This window comes from Mustelus asterias, chromosome 4 (genome assembly GCF_964213995.1).
Source record: "Mustelus asterias chromosome 4, sMusAst1.hap1.1, whole genome shotgun sequence".
In the NCBI taxonomy this organism is placed as follows: domain Eukaryota; kingdom Metazoa; phylum Chordata; class Chondrichthyes; order Carcharhiniformes; family Triakidae; genus Mustelus; species Mustelus asterias.
Window position 1 is genome coordinate 48,019,654 of NC_135804.1, and position 18,071 is coordinate 48,037,724.

At 43.8% G+C, this 18,071-nt stretch overlaps 1 protein-coding gene across 1 annotated transcript in view; it reads right to left on the minus strand.

The window, feature by feature from the left end:
• Positions 1-18,071, minus strand: part of LOC144493103 (dynein axonemal heavy chain 5-like) — a 214,417-nt gene that overhangs the window by 186,173 nt on the left and 10,173 nt on the right. Inside the window, exons 4-10 of the mRNA XM_078212005.1 lie at positions 14,058-14,218; positions 11,588-11,806; positions 10,221-10,352; positions 3,048-3,224; positions 2,411-2,524; positions 2,191-2,298; positions 453-575 (exon numbers count right to left, since the gene is read on the minus strand). Coding sequence (XP_078068131.1) covers positions 453-575; positions 2,191-2,298; positions 2,411-2,524; positions 3,048-3,224; positions 10,221-10,352; positions 11,588-11,806; positions 14,058-14,218 — 1,034 coding nt within the window. The remainder of the gene's footprint in view (positions 1-452; positions 576-2,190; positions 2,299-2,410; positions 2,525-3,047; positions 3,225-10,220; positions 10,353-11,587; positions 11,807-14,057; positions 14,219-18,071) is intronic.

Consider the following 18,071-nt stretch of genomic DNA (forward strand, 5'->3'; position numbering starts at 1 on the left):
GAAGAGTTCATCATTTTAAAATAGATCTTGCTTCTCAAAATGGTTTTCTTTTGTGGAATTAATGAAAGAAAAACTGGGCATGTTCCTGTCAGGGGCATGTGCTCAGCCTTCCTTGATTTTGTATTACTTACTGCCCTCAGTTGTCTGAATAGATGTCGGCGCAGGGAAATCTTTCCGTTAACTTACCTCACTGAGCGAAAGAGCTGGGTGAAGGAACTAGTCCATGAGCAAAATTGGAACAAGGACATGCACAGTGTGCAAGTGTGAAATAACAGCAAGTGGCTTTTCCCCGACTGTTTAATTAGGTTATTCACTTTTATGTAGACAACCAATAAATTAAGAATTAAAGGAAAATACACACTTTCTCAGAATGTGGCAAATCAGGCTAAAGGAGACACAACATGTTTGTGATTGGGATCATGCAAAGAATTCTTACAAATCCTATCAGTTACCTGATTAAGCTGAACACAAGCTTTCAACTTGATAACTATGGTGGCTGGAGGCAAATCCCAGATAGTAACAGTTCCATCATTGGTAATGTATGCCTTGCATGCAGTTATCATCTGATTTGTGACCTGAAATAATAATATTTTAATACTCATTTGTTCAAATTGAATTCTGAATCAATCTTTAAAAGAAAACTCCTAACATGAACTTCCCTTCCTCTCTAAAAGCTAATCCAGCAATGTACATAGAGCATAAGGGTGGAATTTTCTAAACTTAGGCCCTGGCCAAAGGGAGGGACCATTTGTGGATTGGGAACATGTTGATTGATGGAATGGACTTTGTCAAGGCTCTTTGACTGATATTAGCATCCTGATTCTGAGTTCTCTGGTTAATCAGGGATGGTGGGCAAGATGTTGCATCTATTCTGTCAAAGGAAAGATCTCTAATTAAAGACATTACAATTACTTTGACTTTTGAGGCTATAGTAACCACAGAAATGGAAAGGAGACTTGCCTTCATCAGTCAGAACATTTAGTACAGGAGTTGGGACGTTATGTTACAACTGTACAAGACATTGGTAAGGCCACATTTGGTGTACTGCGTACAATTCCTTCTATAGGAAGGATGTTATTAAACTGGAAAACATGAAAAAAGACTTACAAGGATGTTACCAGAACTGGAATGTTTGAATTATAAGGAGAGGCTAGATAGGCTGGGACTTTTTTCCCTGGAGCGTAGGAGGATGAGGAGTGACCTTATGGAAGTTTATAAAATCATGAGGGCATAGATAAGGTGAATAGCCAAGATCTTTTCCCCAGAGTAGCAGTGTCCAAAACTAGAGGGCATAGGTTTAATGTGAGAGGGGAGCGATTTAAAAGGGACCTGAGGGGCAATTTTTTCACATAGAGTGTGACACCTATATAGAATGAGCTGCCAGAGGAGGTGGTAGACAATTACAACATTTAAAATACATTTGGACAGGTACATGGATAGAAAAGGATTAGAGGGATATGGGCCAAACACAGGCAATGGGACTAGTTCAGTTTAGGAAACCTGGTCAGCATGGACAAGTTGGGCCAAAGGGCCTGTTTCCATACTGTATCTCTCTATGAGACCTGAGAAGGCTGATCTCCTGGTCTCTCACTCTTAATGGACAGATCCTACTGTGAGCTCCAGGAGGCTGCAGTGAGGTGAGCTCTCCCCAAGATGAGCAGAAGTGGACAACCTCTCCTCGCAAACAGGCATGGATGGAAGTGGCTGAGGAAATCATTAGCAGAGCTTTGGGGGAAGAGCAGGGGATAGTGGGACTAATTAGATAACTCTTTCAAAAAGCAAGCAGAAGCACAATGGGCCAAATGGCTTCCTTCAGTGCAATTGCAATTCTTGCTAAAGTAGGCTGTTCGTTAAATTAGTTTCTTAATTTACAATATAATCTTACTGCCAGCAAAAAGGCAGATTAACCTTTCTGGCCTGACCTATCCTTGACATAATTCCAGTTCGAATGAAGGATCACCACCCAAAACATAATTGAGTCTTTTCTCTTTTCAGATGCTAACTGCAGTGTTTTGCTGGACTGTTCCAGGGTTGGATATAAATCCTTTTTCAAGGCACACATTACTGTGCTCTAGTAAAGTGAATAAAATCAGGTACAAAAGAATTGAGGCTTTATTATTTGTAACCACAACAATACTGGTATTATTACTGTAGGAAATTCCAGCAAATATTGGCAGGAAATAAGTTTACCTTGGTAAATAGAGAAGTCATCTTTTCAGAGGTGTTGTAATATGTGGAAATTGTATGTATCATCCTAATAACATTCAGGAGGCCTGGAATAGCATCAAGCATTCCAATCTGGAATGAGGAGAAAAAGACATGCATTAATCTCTGAATTGACTTTCAAAATAAATATATGTGATCACCGACTTTTGAAATAGCGTTATCGAAGAAAAAAAAAGGGACTCACAGGGTCATTGTTATAGAGAGGGTCACAAAATCGTTCCAACATGTAGAGGTACTTCACATTATCTTTGGCTTCATTAGATACATCTGTAATCCGTCTATCCAACTCCTTCCAAGTCTGCAACAGGAATTAAATTGTTTTCAAACAATTCACCCAGATTGTTGTGTAAAACACACCATTTAATTCAAAAGGAAGGTCGCAAATTAGCTGCAAGATATAGAATCATAGAATCTTACAGTGCAGAAGGAGGCCATTTGGCCCATCGAGTCTGCACTGACCACAATCCCACCCAGGTCTTATCCCCATAAACCCATGCATTTACCCTAGCTAGTCCCTCTGACATTAAGGGGCAATTTAGCATCGCCAATCCACTTAATCCGCATCAGTTTGTAAGTCTCCAATTCTACAACCGAGTGGATGTTACTCCCATGTTTAAACGGGATGTGCACTGTTTTGGTATAAGCATTAGTTGTACCCATCAATTCGTCACAGCAACAAACAATAATTGCATTAACGTATGAGGTTCAAGCAGTACAATCATTCTAAAAAATACTCAAAACAGTCAGAGGAATTCAATAAAATATTTTATAACTTTACAGGAGTTAAATGCTTCTATGAGCAAAAATATTTTTCTGCAGACCTTTAAGAGCTTCGACTTAGCAGCTGTGATGATTCCAAGGATGGTTTTAACATCTGCTCGCTGAATTTCTTGAGTCAGGTAATTGAATCTAGTCAGACGGTGTTTCCAATATTCCAGCTCTGCTCGTGGTCCAATATCATCAGCCTCCTTCCGCACCTGCTCACTTTCAGTCAGTACCTGAGAGGAAGAGACTATTAGAACTTTCAAAGCACCCACTGTAGATGGTCGTTGACCTGGTGTTGTGTTATGTTTTAGGAATCCTGGGGGCGATTCTCCCAAAAATGCTGAATTGGCGGCAAAACTGTTCTAAATCCCGACTGTTTTGTCAGTTCAGCTTCTCACCTGAATCACCGCACTTTGTGCAATGCAGAGGTCCCAGTCGTGAATATCATTAAAAACCCAGGGGGGGCAGGGCCTATTCACACTGGAATTTGACAGGTCTGGAATTCTGCGCATGCGCAGTGGCCCCGATCTGTCAACCTCCCGTTTGCTGGCCAGCTCGATCGCTGACCAGCCTGGGACCACTGCAGTGCTGGCTCTCCAGCACCCCCCATGGCCCAATCGCGGCCCCTACAGAAATTCCCGGGCCCTGACCCCCAACCCCCCATCCCAGAACTCCCCGTTGCACAGTCCACCCCTCCAGCAGTGGTAATCCCCCCTCATCCCAGCAGAACACCCCCCCCCCCCCCCCCCCACACCCCCCGGGTCAGACCCTCCCTCCCCCGGAGGCAGGCCTCCCCCGCCGGCAGACCACCTCCCCGCAGTCCGCCCCAATCGCTGCCCTCCCTCCATCCCAAACCGATCCTGCCTGCAGAGTGGCAGCGGGATCTCCCATCCCCACTGGTCGCCCCTAGGCCCTGCCCACAATAGGCCCTGCCCCCTTGGCACTGCCCGATGCCCGGTGGGCATGCCAAGGTGCCCCTGGGCATGGTCATTTTGCCCCTTGGGCAGTGCCGGGAGCACAGGCTGGCACTGCCAGGGTGCCCATGCCCAGGGGGCACCCCCCTACCACCCAACCCACTGGGGTCCTGATTGCCACCCCCTTCATTCCTGCCGGAATGAAGTACTCCTGACGGGGTGGGAGATTCAATTGGGACCTGAAAGGTCCCGATAATGAACTGATAAACATACTTAAAATACATTTTAAAATGATTTAAATTACTTACCTGCTTTCCTGCCAGTTTCCAGGGTGGTCTGACCAGCGACTGTTCTCCGGCTCTTAGAGATGTGCATGCATTCCCGGCGCATGCGCAAATCCCGGTTCAAGGCCGGCAACGCACACCTCCCACCCCGACCCGCCAGAAAAGCTGCGGGTCGCGATGGGAGAATCGCGGCCCCTAATTGCCAAGTAATGATGAAGGAATAACACCACAACTTACAATTGAAAATAACTTTACACATTAAACTATTCGTCCAGCTTTCATCTAATCACTTCCTTGATTTATGAACATTTCTAAATGTTTGAACTCAGACTTGCACTTCTGATGGGAATTCCTTTTTCCTCAACAGTGTAAACTGTGTGAACTGTGGTCGGTGCAGACTCAACAGGTCGAATGGCCTCCTTCTGCACTGTAGGATTCTATGGTTCTATGAACTGAGGATTCTCAAATTGTGGTTGACAGGGCCCTCAACTGTGCCTGACCCATTTCCTGTACTTCCGCTCTCACCTCTTCTCCTCTGTCCCAGAACTGCAAAAGGGCTTCCCTTGTCCTCACTTTCCATCCCTCCAGCCTCCACGTTCAAAGGATCATCCTTCCCCATTTCCATGATCTCTAGCATGATGGTATCATCAAAAACACTTCCGCACCCTTCCCCTGTCAGCATTCCGAAGGACAGTTTTCTCCATGGATCCATGCTCCATTCTTCAATCACCTCATCCCAACACCTCATCCACTTCCCTTGGTACCAACTCTTGTAATCTCAGGAGCTGGAACACCTGTCCTTATACCTCCTCCCTTCTCATCTGTCCAAGGTCTCAACCATTCCTTGCAAGAGGCCAGCAGCATAGCGCTGAGTGGGCCAGTGCGCATGTGCCAACCTGTGCGGAGATCAGCACACGTGCAGTGGCCCCTCGTCACCAATCTCCCGATCGCTGTGCTGGCCTGCCCTGCAACCTCCCTGATTGCGGCCTTCCAGACCCCCACCCCACCCCCGGTCACTGGCCTACCTGACTTCCCCAGGTCAGCCCTAACCCACCCCCACCCTGCCCAACCCGATCTCTCCCCGGAACCTCCTCTCCCCCCCCCCTCCCCGGCCAGCCCCGACCCCCCCCCCCTCCCCCAATGGCCAGTCCCAACACCCCACCCGATGACCAGGCCCAAAACAGCCCCCCCCAACTTGGCCAGCCCCAATCGCCTCCTCCCTCCTTCTCCCACTGATCCCGCCTGCAGAGTAGCAGCGGATAGCCCCCCATCAATCACCCTCCCCATAGGCCCCACTCCCTTACTTTGTCCCATCCCATCTGGCCCCGCCCCCTCGACACTGCTCAGTGCTCAATGGGCAATGCCAAGGTGCCCTGCGGGCAGTGCCAGTTTACCTCCAACCTCCCAGGGGGGCCTCAATAACCTCTGTCCCCACCAGGGGGGTGAGGATGCCTGTTCCCCATTAGTGGGGAGCAGTCGTAAACCCTGCTGGGGGAACCACTCCCAGAGGTGGGGGAGAGGCTAGCAGACCCAGAGAATACTGTCCCGGCCCGCTAATCATATGAAAGTTGTAATTTCCATACGATAATCAGCTCCACACCAATCTCTGGCACGGAGATAGTTGCGCTAAAAAAATGTGCAGTGGGCTGGGAGAATCCCAGCCATGATGTTTTACTTGAATTACTTTGTTGTTTGGCTTTTCCTCAGATAAATACATCCCCTTCCTTCCCCACACCCTGCTTTCTCCCTTGCATTTATTTTCTTTTCAGGCTGGATATCTTCTCCAAATGAGAGGGTCACATGAAGATATCTCACTGGCTGGCAGGAGATATCTGGTTCTTGTGGCATTTCCTCATTTTCTTTCATCTTTGTGCCAGAAGATACTTTTCACTGTTCAAGGTGGTTTTACACATTCAGTTCAGATAAATTAAACTTGATCCATACCATAAGGATGAATCATTTTCATTTCTCACAACAGCCATCATTTTGATCCTACTGCTGCCTAATTTATATTGAATAAAGACTAGACTTGAGCCGTGTACTTTGTTTCATCATGAATCAGATTAATACCCCAAGGGTGCAGAAGAGATTTATCAGGATGTTGCCTGGTTTGGAGGATATGGACTATGAAGAAAGGTTGAACAAACTTGAATTGTTTTCATTGGAGCATCAGAGAATGAGGGGGACCTGATAGAGGTTTACAAGATTATGATAGGGTTGGATAGAGTGGATAGTCAGAGTCTTTTTCCCAGGGTCAAAGGGATAATTACTCAGGGGCATAGATTTGATTTGACTTATTATTGTCACATGTATTAGCATACAATGGAAAGTATTGTTTCTTGCGCGCTATACAGACAAAGCATACTGTTCATAGAGAAGAAAACAAGAGCGTGGAGAATGTAGTGTTACAGTCATAGCTAGGATGTAGAGAAAGATCAACGTAATGCAAGGTAGGTCCATTCAAAAGTCTGATGGCAGCAGAGAAGAAGCTGTTCTTGAGTCAGTTGGTGCGTGACCTCAGACTTTTGTATCTTTTTCCCAACGGAAGAAGGTGGAAGAGAGAATGTCCAGGGTGCATGGGGTCCTTAATTATGCTGGCTGCTTTGCCAAGGCAGTGGGAAGTGTAGACAGAGTCAATGGATGGGAGGCTGGTTTGCATGATGGATTGGGCTACATTCACAACCTTTTGTAGTTTCTTGCGGTCTTGGGCAGAGCAGGAGCCATACCAAGGGGTTGACACAACCAGAAAGAATGCTTTCTATGGTGCATCTGTAAATGTTGGAAGTGAGGTTGAAAGTGAGAGGGTAAAAGTTCAAAAGAGATGTAAGGGGCAAGTCCTTCACACAGAGGGTGATGAATGCCTGGAACGCACTGCCAGAGTAGGTGGTGGAAGCAGATTCTATAACAAAGTTCAAGAGACATCTGGATAGATACATGAATAGGCAGGGAATAGAGGGATATGAACCACGTAGAGGCAAGAAAATATTAGATGAGAGAGGCATCTATGTTGGCATAGACTTGGTGGGCTGAAGGGCTTGTTCCTGTGTTCTTTGTTCTAATACACTATGCACTGCTTTCAGCGAGATAATGTTTTAATCAAATCTAAACTACTGTTGCTCATAACCATTTTTATTATTGAAGGTCAAAGAAGGGAGGAAAAAATAGAAACAAGTAGTCAATTTATCAATCCAAAGTCATTTTAAGCTGCAAAACATTTGAATTAAGCAACAATTTAAATTAAGCATCTGTAATGGTGCGGAGGTGGTTTAATGCAATTTAAATTCAAATTATCCACCGCAGCAACACAAATTCGACAAAGTTGAAATGTCAGGATCAGACACTAAACAGCAAATTTTAATTCCCTGTCACTGGTGGATACCAGGCAGAATGAAAATCCAAGCAATGCATTTCACATTTGTTTTCACATTATATGAACATACAATCAAGCAAGAGTTGGCCATTCCACCCCTCCAGCCTACTCCACCATTTAATAAGGTGTCGATTTGGTAGTAATCTCAAATCTGTATCCCCCCTATCCACAGCAACCTATCACCCCCTTGCTTATCAAGAATCCATCCACCTCTGCCTTAAAAAAAACAAAGGCTCTGCTTGCACCACCTGAGTTCCAAAGACCCCACCATCCTCAGAGAAAAATTGCCGCCTCATCTCCATTTTAAATGGACAACCCTTTATTTTAAACAGTGACATCCACTTCTAGATTATTCCACAAGAGGAAATAACCTCTCCACATCCATTCTGTTAAGACCCCTCAGGAGCTTATGTTTCAGTCAAGTCCCTCTTACTCTTCTAAACTCCAGCAGATGCTCAGCCTGTCCAACCTGACCTCATAAAGCAAACCACCCATTCTAGGTATTAGTTTATTAAACCTTCTCTGAACTGCTTATTTACATCCGTCCTTAAATAATGTGATCAATACGGCACAAAGTACTCCAAATGTGGTCTCGCTCGTGCCCTGTACAACTGAAGCATAGCCTCCCTACTTTTGTATTCAATTCCCCTCACATTAAATGGTAGAATCCTAGATCAATACATTGTGGATCCAACCAGGGATCAGGCTATTTTGGATCTGGTAATGTGTCATGAGGCAGGTTTAATAAACAATCTCAGAGTAAAAGATCCCCTAGGAAACACTGACTATAACATGGTAGAATTTAGTATTCCATTTGAGAGTGAGAAACTTGGGTCAGAAACAAACATGCTACACTTAAATAAGGGTAATTATAAAGGAATGAGGGCAGAGTTGGCTGGAGTGGATTGGGAAAGGTGTTTAGCAGGAAAGATGACTTATCAGCAATGGCAGACATTTATAAAAACAGTTCATGATTCACAACAAAGGTATATCTCTGAGGAAGAAGAATTCTAGGAAGGGGATAAATCAAGCATAGAAAGTTTAGACTGCTGCTGCCTTGGTGTCCCACAGAACGGACAATCTAATGCGGGTGGGGGGAATTATTACGGGTAAAGGCTTGATAATGACATTCAAATGTATTCAAATGAAAATCCTGACATTCAAAACGAGATTCCCATTACATCATTGGCAGGAGCGGGCACAATCGCAATGGAACATCTCACCGGTGTAAACTTCATTCTGGGACTCCCGTGGGATTTTCTGCTCCTGTTGCCAAACCTGCCCCCTGAAAACAGGAGCTGAACTCCCCCACATTGTGGTTTAACAGAGAGCCTGAGCTGTCAGTCAAATAATATTTCCTCTGGAGAACAGCTTTTCTCATATTCTAAAACTGTCTGGGTTCTTAGCCAAGCATACATAATGAGGCTTGACTGAGATCCCAGACAGCTATTAGAAAAGGAAATTACCTGCACTCAGAGGAAACAGTGTTTGTCAGATTGGTCTCCTTGCTCTCGATAGTCAATTTCACAGGGTTTGTTGACACAACTTCAGTAGTTTCATAGATTTGTGATTTTTGAAATGTCCAAGAGCGTGGATGGATGACACTTTAATAGCTTTCAGTCCACATAGCTTTTTCCAAGCAGAGGAGAAAGTTATTAATGGATTACGTTTCTTCAAAGCTTTTTTATACATACCACTATACACAATGGTGTTCAGTGGTCCAGAAAGTGTACAGTGAGTCAATGGAAATGGAAGTGCCATGAGGGGTCTGAGGGAGTGGGTGCAAGGGCAGAGCTTGGCATAGGGGGTTAACACAGAAACCCTACAGTGCAGAAAGAGGCCATTTGGCCCATTGAGTCTGCACCGATCACAATCCCACCCAGGCCCTTCCCCCATATCCCTACATATTTTACCCGCTAATCCCTCTAACCTACACATCTCAGGACACTAAGGGGCAATTTTAGCATGGCCAATCAACCTAACCCGCACATCTTTGGACTGTGGGAGGAAACCGGAGCACCCGGAGGAAACCCACGCAGACACGAGGAGAATGTGCAAACTCCACACAGACAGTGACCCAAGCCGGGAATCGAACCCAGGTCCCTGGAGCTGTGAAGCAGCAGTGCTAAACACTGTGCTACCGTGCCGCCCTGTTGAGGGTGAAGTTTTGAACTTGCCTTTTAAATGTCCCCTCATGCACACTTGGATTCATGATTCCTCTCAGGGGCCATGAACTACAACTCTTTAAAAACCTGGCCTGACTCCATGAAAATTGCAGAGGAGTAGGATAGGCCTTTCCCGGCAATGGAGCCAGCCCGGTAGAGAGTTTCCAATGCTGGCTTTCAACAGGAACCAGCCTGCACCTTCTAAAGGCACACCCAAAAATTAGACAACCCGGCAAAGGGGCTGGGAATCTTGGAATCAGGACCTGCCTGTCAATTTTAAAGGGCTCCTGAATCAACCCGACTCAGGTGAAAAATCCAGGCTCTATTTTTAAATTTGTGGCCTTGCACACCTCACGTTTGGTCCCATCCATGTGGGTTTGGTCAGGGTCAGGAGGAGAAAATCCAGCCAAAGTCTTCTATTTCTAAAACACATTGCTGATATCTTGTAAAACAAAAGCCAAAATCTGCCCAAATGCTAAATATCCCCATTCTTCACCTGCTCAATTTGCTTCATCCAAATTTTCAGGCTCTCTTCAGCTTGTTTCAACACTTCTGGAGAAGCAATGCTCAAATCGGATGGGCCTTTCAAGTTCCTCAGCTCTTCCAAAACACATTGCTCAAACCGAATCTGAAAGCAGCAAAACAAAGCAAATGTCCTCCTGAGTTGTCTATGACATTAGCAGGAATTCTAGAAGAGGCATCACTAAACAGAGTACATGGGATAATCCAGTTAGACATCATTTGTTATTCACCAGATAAAAATGACTGTTTTATCAATTCCCAGGATGTGGGTATTGTTGGGAAGGCCAGCATTTATTGTTCATCCCGAATTGCCCTTGAGAAGGTGATAATGAGTATAACTGAATGGCTTGCTCGGCCATTCCAGGAGGCAGTTAGGAAGCAATCACATTGTTATGGATCTGGAGTCACAAATGGATCAGACTGAAAGATGGCAGAATTCCTTGCAGAAAGGACATATTGAACAGAGTAAAAAAAACACAATTGGCAGTTTCATGGTCACCATTATTGATACTAGCTTTTCATTCCAAATTATTAATTTATTTAATTGAATTTAAATTCCCCAAATGCCATGATGGGATTTGAATTTGTGTCTCTGGATCATTAATGCAGTCCTCTGGATTACTAATCCACTCACAACCACTAAACTACCATACCACATTTCTGTAGTAGCTTTAGTTCGCATTTGTGGAGAGAACCGTAGATAATTACAACACAGAAAATGGCCTTTTAGCCCATTATGTGAACACCGCACTTTGTCAGAACCCCTTCCCCAAAACTGTATGTCATCCTTTTCTTCAAATATTAATCCATTTTTCAAATCAGTAAGAAGTCTCCACAACACCAAATTAAAGTCCAACAGATTTATTTGGAATCATGAGCTTTCAGAGCGCTGTTCCTTCATCAGGTGAGTTTCAAGCTAGTGATTCCAATAAACCTGTTGGACTTTAATCTGGTGTTGTGAAACTTCTTACTGTGCCCATCCCAGTCCAATGCCGGCATCTCCACATCATTTTTCCAATCATATACCTGTCTCACCCATTCCCTGAAGCATGAGTTCATCCACCCTGTATTTTTCCAACCTCACCCTCTACTTCTCCTCTCTGTTTCTATCTCTCACCATGTTCCTTTTCTCTCTCTCCCAGTATGTATCTCTTTCCTTCCTGTCCCTTCAACCTTTCCTTTGTTTTGCCTGACCACATCACTCCTCCTCCTCTCATTTCCTATTTATAATGGAAACAGCTAGTAGAAACTTGTCAAGATGGCACATTTCATTGCTGGATTAATTTTTCCTCTAAAGCCATTGCAGTAGACAGAAATTTTAGTACGAGTTAGACTTTTTACCTCCTTGGCCAGATTCTGTTGCGCTGCAGAGAGGGCACCGACAAACCCATCTAGAGAATTGAGAAATCCCTGTCGAACTGCCATGGATTCAGGTTTGTTCAGCACTCCCCATCCTTGGTTCATCTTCTTCAGCACTGGTATAAATGCATCACTCAATAACTGTTCAATAGATTTCAACAACCCAGTCCTTCCAGCATCCAAAACACTGAAACTTACTTCCTAGAAAATAGAAAATACATTTTACTTAAACAAAAAAGGCAACATTAAATTTTACAAGAAATGCCCACTAATTTGTGCCTTTTTGGTAAAGATATAACACTGTTTGGTTAGCCTTCCCTGAGGCTTAAAGAGAATGAAAGAAGAGAGAGGGGCTTGGGATGTTTTACAACGTTAAAGAGAATATTTAAATGCAAGTTATTCTTTAAGACAGGAGGAGAAGAAATAGCGAGAAAATGGCTGAAAGAGCTGGAGACAGAGGACAATGAAACTTGTGAGTAATGTAGGGAAAAGAAGGAAGACATATAGAATGGAACACAAACAAAAAAGAAAGGGGAGATAGAATTCGAGAGTGGGAGAAGAGCAGAAAGACAACTACACAAGGAAAGAGAGAGACAATTTTATTTTTCTCTTTATCCCCAGATATGGCTACAAGTGATCAGTGTATATTCTAAAATTATAATATAAAAAGATAAAATCAAAGCAATTTACAGCATAATAGAGAATTGAAGCTTGTGATTGGAGTCACAAACAGATTTAGGTAACATTAGAGTTTCAATTACCCTCAACATATCTGGCAGTACCAGTTCTGTTGAAAGATCACCGACTTGAAACACTGGGCAGGATTTTACGGCCTCGCTCAACCAGAGACCAGAAAATCCTGCCTGAGGTCGATGGACCTTCCCATTGTCTGACTCCCGTAGCAGGCGGGCGGTAGAATTCCGGCAATTAACTCTGTTTCTCTCTCCACAGATGCCACCTGAACTTCTGAGGTATTTGCAGTTTGTCTGCTTTTATTTCAGATTTCCAGCATCTGCACTACTTTGCTTTTGTGCTAAAATTACCTTCAAAATTCATTAGAATTAAAATGTAATGGAGTCCAACTCCATTGGCATTACTTTGCTGATATATAGGGGAAACCTCACTTACACAAGCAAATGGGATTTCTACTGTACTTCTAGCTAAGAAAGAGCAGCAGAACAGGAGCAACTCTGAGGAATGTGCAGGCCATTAGCACATTTTAATGCATTCTTTAGCCCATTTAAATTAAATTAGTGTTAAATTATGTAGAGGAGAATTTTATGAGTGAGCTAATTGCGACAAATAATACTGGTAAGAATTTCAACTTAGCCGTATAATGGCTTCCACATCTACCATCTGTAGACTTTTCACAAGGTATCATTTAAATTCATGAGTTCTGAGAGAAACACAGCCTTCTTGGTCTTTAGATGTCAGCTTCAAATAGAATTCCAAAGAATCATTTAGTCATTATACATAGTGCATATAATCGTTCATTTTTATGGACCGAGAATGTCATCAAGGCATCAAGTTCATGTGTGGCCCCAAGGAGACCCAGTAAAACTGAATTCAGTTAAGATCAAGTATAAACTGGAGTCATATCTGCCACAGAAGGAAGATGGCTGTGGTTTTTGGAAACCAAACTTCTCAACCCCAGGACATTGCTGTAGGAGTCCCCTAGGTAGTGTCTTATGCTAAACTATGTTCAGTTGCTTTATCAATTACTTACACTTGGTTTAAATGTCAGAAGTTAAGCTGTTCTCTGTGATTGCGCAGTGTTCAGATAATGAAGCATTCCATGCTGCCTGCAGCAAGTCTTAGACTGACAAGTAGCAAGTAACAATTGTTGCACAGATAACGAATATCTTCAAGAAGAACGCGCTAAACCATCTCCCTGTGATCAGTGGTACTACCAAGTTATCCATCATTAATATCCTGGAAGACACCACTGACTATAAATTCTACTGAACCAGCCATAGAAATGTCATGATTACTACAGCACAGAGCTCAGAATTCAGCAGGGAGTATCTCATCTCCTGATTTCCCAAAGCCTTTCCATTACTTACAAGGCACAAATCAGGAATGCTTTGCAATACTCTCCACTGGGGATGGATGCAGCTCCAAGAACACTCAGGAAGATCAATGCCATCCAAGAGAAAGTAATTCTCTTCATTCATTAGCCTAAGTAACTGTCCACTCCATCATCAGTTTATTGTGGTTGCAGTGCGTTATTTACAGAATATACTGCAGCAACTCCCCAAGGCTTCTTTAGCAACATCTCCCAAACCTGCAACCTCAATCACCTAAATGGTGAAGGGTAGTGTGTACATGGAAACACCATCACCACCAAGTTTCCCTCTGAGCCACACACCAACCTGACTTTGAGATATATCATAGTATCTGGGTCAAAATCCACTAATGATTAGAGTGTGAGAATGAAAATTAAAATATTTACCCTGTATATGTTTTCATATGTAATGGCTCTGCTGGCATTACCTCGAAGAAAGGCAATACAAATTCCAGTCAAAGCAGCTTGCTTCCCATCAGCAAGGAACAGCTTTAATATTTTACCGCAACTCAAAGATCCTGGCACAGGTCCACTTGCCCCAAGAGCAACTAGATCACAAAAGAAAACAATAGTTGAAAAACATTGTGTGCCACAAACCTTCTCTAAAATTATTTCATTATTTCTGACAGTGGTCCAGTGCTTCATGCTTATTTGACCAGTATACAGATATTGTGCAACATCCAGACATCATTCAAAATGGATAAAGATTAATGCAACTGCAAACAATCTTGAATACAATTGACCACTCAGAACCCAATATCTAGGTTTTGTTTAGTTTTTCCCCAATCCTCAAAGGTTAGTTTCAGTCATCTCTTTAGCTTTCTCCTATAAACCAATTTCTCCAGTTCCCAGGTCTCTACTGATGCATCTTAAACTGGTCATGAGGTGTGTTAGGAAAATAAAAGTAATTTTAATGGATTATAATTGTTTTTGGTAAATATTAGAAATAGGTATAGTTTTGACTGAGTTAAATTTAACTTTTTTGTGCCTGGAAAGGTAAAACCTATAGGTAGATTCATGCCGGATAAAAGGTGTTTATATATGTGGGGGTTGAATAAGTTCCAACTGTGATTCAATTGTGCTTGGAAAGGGTTACAGCATGAAAAATAAATAAAAGGCATAAGCATGTGGCCATTGCTTAGCAACTAGAGGCCCATGTAGGGTAGAAAAAGCTTTTATGTTTTAGTTTAAGCTGGATATATTGCAGTTGGAGACAGGACACTGGGGAGTGAACATCTCTCAATTCTGCCAGGTGAAGCTGGACATGACAAGGGAATTGCAAAGATGCAGGCTTCCTAAGAAACAAGATACAATCCAGTTAACCAGGAAATTGGAACAGAAAGGATGTCTTAGACGACTTAGGTGTTGCTTAGAAGAATTCAGGGAAGAGTAAACAAAGGCCCATAACTTCCACAGAGTGGCAATCTCTGTCGGATTGCCATTTTTGACAGACTTGCCCATGCTGGGATTTAGAAAGCTCTGTCTCGGCCAATCTTCCTCATGCAGGTTGGATGAGACAGGAGCAGTGCAGCGTTCCTCCGGCAGCATCTCTGCAGAATAACTGGGGTGCAGAAAGGAAAGGAAGGCTCCCTTTTACAGCAGTAGCCTGGAGACTAGGATGGGGAGGAGAAACTTGGGGGGGGGGGGGGGCGGGGGGGGGGGGGGGACGACCAGAAAGTGGGGGAACTCGGAAAGGAGGTGGAACCGGGAAGGGGGACAGACTGGGAAGGAGTGGGCTGGCTGACCACGGAGGGAGTGGGAAAGATTGGTGTGGGTGGGACAGACTAGGGGTGGGGGAGTCAGAGAAGTGGAGTGTCGGAGCAGAGGGAGGAGGTCAGACTGGGAAAGGGCTCACAGCAGAGGTGGTGTTGGAACAGACGGGGGTGGTCAGAGGGGGGGTCAAGGGGGGTTCAGAATCTAGAGGGTGCAGAAGAAGGTGGAGTGTGAGCCGCAGTGGAGTGGAGTGGGGGAGAGAGAGAGAGAGAGAGTTCCATTCTGGGATCTTCCACTCCGGTTATAACATCAACTGAGATTGTAATAGGAGTTACATAAAAAGACATGTAGAGTTAACCTTCAACAACAACTAATATTTATATAGCACCTTTAAATGTAGTGAAATGTCCCAAGGCACTTTGCAGCCGCGTTATCAAATTAAACTTGACACTGAGCCACTAGGGAAAGATGATAAAAAAGCTTGATCAAAGAATTAGCTTTTAAGAAGTGCCTTAAAAGGAAGTAAGAGAGGTTTAGGGAGAGATTCCAGAACTTAGGGTGTGATAGCTGACTGCCCCCACCTCTGCTTTGGATGTGGGAGGAGGACCAAGATAGAGTACCACCACAGTGAAGTATGCAAAATTAAGAAATGAATGCAAAATGGTGGCACAGGTGTTTAAATGAACGTGCATACTTTGCACCTTTGTAAATATATCTTGCTTCTCTCACGCAATGTCTCAGGTACTGAATGAATCACATGGAAAGGCCAAGCCAATGGTCCTTGTTCAATCAAGGGTCATAGGTGCAGATCTCAAGTGTGCCCCTCAGTTCCATATTGTCTAACAATCTCATCCCGGGTTAGTCTCCTTTAGTTCCACAAAAGCAAGATGAACAAAGGCAGTTCCTGAACGAACGTGATGGTTGGATAATGCAAATGTATGCCTTGGTCTCATGAGTACTGTTCTTGGAAGGCCACTGATCATGCCAATGTAGCAGCACTGAAGTCTGTCCTTTCTGAATGTTATAGGGCTTGACCACAAGTTGTGTTGGACTCACTCTAACCAAATCCACATTGTATACATTGCATTTAATAACAGTTAGGTTTTGGTCACAATATGAATCATCGCTCAGGATCATTGACTTTTATCACTGCCTGCAGCATTCCTTTGTTCCTGCATTTACCAATTAACATTAGTCCTTTATTAGTTCGCATTCTCCACATGCATGATGCAGAGCAATGGAAATTGGTTCTAATTGTTATCATTTGAAATGTCTGCTGGAGGGCAATGAGTGTGAAATGTCAGAGGTGTGTGTCAGCCTGATGATACCAGCCCATTACAAGTGAGAATGTTGGCTTGTAGCTGAAGGGCTGCCTGGATTGGCATGACAAAATCCCTTTGTCAAGTCAGATAGATATTCCATTTGGATTTCGTCACCTGACTGTGCACCAATGCTTTAGGGTTTCTTGGAAATATTGCGCTTCAGGCAGGACAAAAATGCAAGGAATGGAATGTGATAAAAGCAATGCTAAGGGACATCTCTTGAGTGCTCTTCAGGATTAGCAAGGGTACTAAGTTATCATTAAAAGACGTATCAATACTGAATGGGTCACATCTCTCCCAGACTGCAGGGGCATGCTACATGTTGATTTTACAGGTTTCTGACCAATGCAGGATCATGAGTGTCTGTCTGTGATCAGGTGATAGTCCTGTTGGAGACATTCACTGAGCTTTCAAAGGTCACCTAACTGGCAGATTTGCATCCATGCTATATATTGTCAGCGTCCTGAAATCCTGAGGCTCAGTATAAAGATGTGACCTCACCATTAATTGTGCATGAGAACTGGCATTTGGAGAGATGCTTCTACGCAGATTTAATTCTGCCTTCAGCCACTCACGTGAGAACGCATTGACAGATGACTTTGTTCCTACAGCCACCCAGCTATATTTCTATCATTGTGCCATGGGTGCACTGACATTTATAGTCACATTTCTGCCTCATACAGGCTGCCTTATTCAGTGAAATTTTCTTCATGTGCTTGAAAAGACTACAATGTGTAGTTGCTTCAGAATGAGCGCTATTGGAGTGCTTCATTTATTTTTTTTAAAAAAGGACGGCATGGACAAGTTGGGCCGAAGGGCCTGTTTTCATGCTGTAAACCTCTATGACTCTATGCTTATCCCATTGCACAAAAGCCACATATTTAACCTTCCAACGATGAGCCCATTGTTAGTATTAACTGTTACTATTCTTTTGGAGATTGATGACCTTAATTGAGCTGCCTATGATGACAAAGAAGGTTTTGATGTCTTTCCGGCCTCAAAGGAACAAGAGAACTGCGCAAGGTATTAGCTTATCCTCACCTTATCCCTCCTGGAACCTTATCATTGTGAGGGTGTCAGGGGCACATCTTCGAAGCTGTGCCTGTGCAATTGCATTCTCAAGCGGCACATCTGCATTCTTGCCCTCTTCAGATTCACCTTGTTCCATGTCCTCCTTGTCCAAGGAAATGTGTAGCTCGTCCATGTTGCCATGTGGCAACTCGTCGCTCCCTTGGCAGTACCAGATTGTGTAGAGCATAGCAAACAATGACAATGCGGAACTCCCTTTGTTGAGAGTACTGGAGAACCCCACCTGATTAGTCCAAATTTCAGAAGCACATTGTTTAGGATGCCAATAGTTTGCTCT